At 43.9% G+C, this 4,973-nt stretch overlaps 1 protein-coding gene across 1 annotated transcript; it reads left to right on the forward strand.

The window, feature by feature from the left end:
* Positions 1–11: 11 nt before the first annotated feature.
* KCNA5 (potassium voltage-gated channel, shaker-related subfamily, member 5) lies at positions 12–1,478 on the forward strand. Its single transcript, XM_009579705.1, has one exon. The coding sequence runs from the start codon at positions 24–26 to the stop codon at positions 1,476–1,478; it is 1,455 nt and encodes a 484-aa protein (XP_009578000.1). The 5' UTR covers positions 12–23.
* Positions 1,479–4,973: the final 3,495 nt, after the last annotated feature.

Consider the following 4,973-nt stretch of genomic DNA (forward strand, 5'->3'; position numbering starts at 1 on the left):
AGGCGGCGGCGAACCGGGGTGTCATGCACCACCAGCGGGTGCTGATCAACATCTCGGGGCTGCGCTTCGAGACCCAGCTGGGCACCCTCAACCAGTTCCCCAACACGCTGCTGGGAGACCCAGATAAGCGCATGCGCTACTTCGACCCGCTCCGCAATGAGTACTTCTTCGACCGGAACCGGCCCAGCTTCGACGGGATCCTCTACTTCTACCAGTCCGGGGGCAAGCTCCGCCGGCCCGTCAATGTCTCCATCGACGTCTTTGCCGACGAGATCCGCTTCTACCAGCTGGGTGAGGAGGCCATGGAGCGCTTCCGGGAGGATGAGGGCTTCATCAAAGAGGAGGAGAAGCCTCTGCCCCGCAACGAGTTCCAGCGCCAGGTCTGGCTCATCTTTGAGTACCCTGAGAGCTCCGGCTCGGCACGGGGCATCGCTATCCGCTCCGTGCTGGTCATTCTCATCTCCATCATCACCTTCTGCCTGGAGACCCTGCCAGAATTCAGGGACGAGAGGGAGATGCCTGTGCCCCTGCCCCCACAAAGTGGAGGTTTGAATGGCACGACCAGGGACTCCGCACCCATGCAGCCACCCAGTAGCCTCTCTGACCCCTTCTTCATCATCGAGACCACCTGCGTGATCTGGTTCACCTTTGAGCTCCTTGTCCGCTTCTTTGCCTGCCCCAGCAAGCCTGAGTTCTCCCGCAACATCATGAACATCATTGACATCGTGGCCATCATCCCCTACTTCATCACCCTGGGCACCGAGCTGGCCCATGAGCAGCCTGGGGCTGGCAGTGGCAATGGGGGCGGGGGCCAGCAGCAAGCCATGTCCCTGGCCATCCTCAGAGTTATTCGCCTGGTCAGGGTCTTCAGGATCTTCAAGCTCTCCAGGCACTCCAAGGGTCTGCAGATCTTGGGACAGACGTTGAAAGCCAGCATGAGGGAGCTGGGCCTCCTTATCTTCTTCCTCTTTATTGGGGTGATCCTCTTCTCCAGTGCTGTCTACTTTGCTGAGGCGGATGACCCTGAGTCTCATTTCTCCAGCATCCCTGATGCTTTCTGGTGGGCAGTGGTTACCATGACCACTGTGGGCTATGGGGATATGCGACCTGTCACCGTGGGGGGCAAGATTGTGGGTTCCTTGTGTGCCATCGCAGGTGTGCTCACCATCGCCCTGCCTGTCCCTGTCATTGTATCCAACTTCAATTACTTCTACCACCGAGAGACTGATCATGAAGAGCAAGCCATCCTCAAAGATGAACACAGTAGTGCTCAGGGCAGCACAGCGGGGGGAGACGTGAAGAGAAGATCCAGTAGAAACTCTCTGAACAAATCTGTTGTGCACTTGGAAAACAGTGAGGGGTTCAACAATGGCACCAGTTCCTTAGAGAAAACCAATATCAAAGCAAAAAGTAACGTCGATCTCAGAAAATCCCTCTATGCTCTCTGTCTGGACACCAATAGGGAAACAGACCTGTAAGGAGAGGAGAGAGTTAGAGTGCAGAGATGCAGAAGGATTTGCTGGTGTCAGAAACTTATTACTATAATTATTCTTTTGGTACCAATTAGTTTTTTAATTCAGGCTATATTTTATAAATTGATCACTGTCCTGAGTAGTCCTCCAGGAATACATGTTTTTATGTTCTTTTTCCATGACACAAAGGGTCACCTATTTTTAAAATAGACTAAGAATAAGCTACGCTCCATGATGCAGGAGCTGGTAAATTACAACAGTGCAAAATCTAATTTGTAGAAACTTATTTTAGCAAATGGTTGTTGGTTTTAAATGGGTCATTTGTAACCAATTCAGTTGCTCCAAGTTTAGTATTAAAGAGTTGGGGGATGTGTGTGTGGAGAATGAATGGATTGGGGGGGAGGGAGTTTGAGGTTTTTTGTACTGTCGTTTCAAACTGAAGTTACTCCAATATATTTTGTATCTGTATAACTGTATTTATGGTTGAAAGAGGATTTCTTATTCCTGTGAAATACGACATCGTTAAAGCACTAGGAACATTAGCAGATCAGCACTTTCAGAGTTTTCCACTTGTGATCAGTACAGATCTGATTATCTAGTATGTGAAGTGAATTTGGTGCTTTTAACCCTATAGCAGAAAACTTTTATTGTCATTGATATGTTAGTTTCTTGTGAGCCTTAAATTATTAAATATTGTAGATATACTTCTTTATAAATAATTTTATTAATTACCTTACTGTTTCAGAATTTCTAAATAATTCAGGCCTGTACTTACTGTCCCCACTCAAAAAAATGTATGTGCAGCTTTTTTTTTTTTGTATAGTTTTACAGTTTTATACCTTCGTTATATTTTTGAGACCGAAAAAAAAAAAAAATTATTCTCTGCTGTTACTGGTTTCAATCCAAGTGCACAACAGATCAAAAACATGAGTGAGTGGATAGATACAACAAGAAAGTAGAATATGAATGCAGTATCTGCAAAACTATTTTCATTGTACACTCCATATTACTTTGGCATGTATATCAGTCACCTTTATGTATCCGTACCATTTGTGTACACAGTTCACTGGTTTTAATTATCATAGACTGGAAATGGACGGCACTTAAGGGTCTAACATGGTATGCCGTGCTACTTAAATAACCATTGCGTGGCTTATATCTTGGACTCAGACGGAAAGCATCACCTTTCATCAAAACACATCGTTGTTTTCTTTTATTTCCAAACAAAACCTTTTCAGTGCTGTGGATTTTACAGTTAAAATGTTGTTGAAAGACGAATGACACATTATCTTCATCGTGGTAATACAGCACTACAGCTTACTAGTGAAGACTGACACAAAGTTGCTTCTTTACTTTAAATCAAAGAGCTGTGTTACCATTTTTCTCGAAGAGGACACCTCTGTTTTCCCCTCAAACGTCAGTTTTATTGCTGAAGGATGTTTCATGCCTTTACCCCATACAGTGGCACAGCAAGACTAGCAGAAAGAGAAGTCTTGATTGTCAACGCTTAAGGTTTGTTTCTAACAAATTTTCTAATACAACTAAGTCAATACTAAATGAGGATTATAATTTATGCAAGTACCTCAGATATATGTACTGTGATAAATTTAAATCAGCTTTGCAAAACAGCGCTTTGACATTCTCTCGTCCAGACACAAATTCTGCTTACCTGTCCCTTGGCATGCCGTTTAATGATAATGGCGAAATGCATGTTATTTTTCCTTCCTATTCTTTAGAACAGGCATGGTAATTGCCAAGCAAGTAATATTTTTCGTGTTTGGTATAAAGAATTGTCACACAGAGCTCAGTCCAAAACCCAGGGGTGAGGAGGAAGGATGTTGAATCTGATAATAGAGAACAGGATGTTTCACATTAATTTTAGATGTTGGTTTCTTGGTTGATTTGCTTGTTTATTTAGATGGGGAATGATGATGATGTATGCTGAGAAACTGTCTGCCACAAAACTGGCAGACAAAGTGCCCAGTCCGGCTGCACTCCAGACACAGGCAGATCTCCTGTTTGCTTTAGTGAGAGTTTTTGCATCCAGGTGAAGTGCAGAATTAACCCTTTGGTGAGACTGAATCTAAAATGAAACAAGTGGTATAATTGCCCATTGCACATGCTGGGATCTAGATCATTGATGGACTTATAGTCAAGCTTTTTGCTCAGGCAAATAGTTTGATTTACTTTCAGTAATTAAATCCATGTGACTCACCTGAATAAGTACCAAACAATGCAGCGAGTCTTTCAGGATGAAATTTTGGTTGTGTCTTCCTCTAATTACTACCCCCACCTTCCTGACCACTTTTATCTTCCATAGTTTGCTCTTCCAATTGCGCATTGTGCTGAATTAGACTGTCGGCTCCTCAGAGCAGGGGCAATGTGTATATATAGTACCTTGTTTAGCAGTGGAACCCTGCGTATGGCCAGAGTTTCTGGATATTAATGATCTGAATTACATAACAGTAATTACTGCAATTAGTGGAGTAACACTAGTGTAAAACTGATGTAGATGAAAGCAGATCAGGGCTATGGGGAATGGGTTGAGCTGATCTTAAAAGCCCATTGCTGGTGGAAAGGGAAGGCCTTGTCTTCCTCCTTTTCAGTTTTTTTCCTCCCATTCTGTGTGTCCTTTTGTCGCTTACCCTGAACTGGTTCTGTCCTCGTGCAAGTACATGTGCACGTGCTGCCTTCTCTTCCAGGAGCTGTCTGAGCTCACTGATCTGGCAGAAAATCCAATGCAGCAACAACAACAACAACAACAAAGTAGATCATCTTCTGTCAAATTAGTGAGTTGGAAAGCAAGTGAGTGCCAGAGCCAGTGCAAGGAAGGGATGGGGAAGGTCAGTGGTACAGGGAAGTGAGGAAGCAGGGAGGAGTGAAATCCTCACCCTTCAGTGGCAGTGAACTGTTAGCTTATCACAACTGCTTGTTGAACCCTACTTCATGTTTGCAGAGATACCACAGGACTTAGTCTTGCAAGGTGCTGGGGGCCTTTAACTTCCCACTGGAATCAGTCTGCAAAATTCAGCTCTGGATTCCAGCGCCTGTGCCCTGCCATAACTGAGAGTAGAATTTGTCCCAATCAAGATCAAGTTCTATGAGAGCAAAATACCCTGATTGCTGCACAGGGTTCTATGTCAAATCATTCCTCGACCTTCAGTTTGAACATGCTGCATTTTTCCATAATAAAACAACAGAACTTTCCAATAAAAATAAAACCAATTATTCTCAAAATATGGTCGAAAATATTTGTTTGGCTTGGCTTTCTAAACAGTTGTCAAGCACAGTTCAGGCAAACTCGGCTTTGACACCTTCTTTACAAGGATGCATAATTTTTATTGGCTTATAAGGCAGTAAAGGATTTGCTTTCTAATGAGAGATGTTGCTGCCAGACACTGAGTAATACGACCAGAAACATGGTTAGATCACAGTTCAGCAAAGCATTTAGCATGGGCTCAGCTTTAAGCACATCACATGCTTAAGTAAAGCATTGTTCAG

This window comes from Fulmarus glacialis, unplaced genomic scaffold (genome assembly GCF_000690835.1).
Source record: "Fulmarus glacialis isolate BGI_N327 unplaced genomic scaffold, ASM69083v1 scaffold11486, whole genome shotgun sequence".
In the NCBI taxonomy this organism is placed as follows: Eukaryota; Metazoa; Chordata; class Aves; order Procellariiformes; family Procellariidae; genus Fulmarus; species Fulmarus glacialis.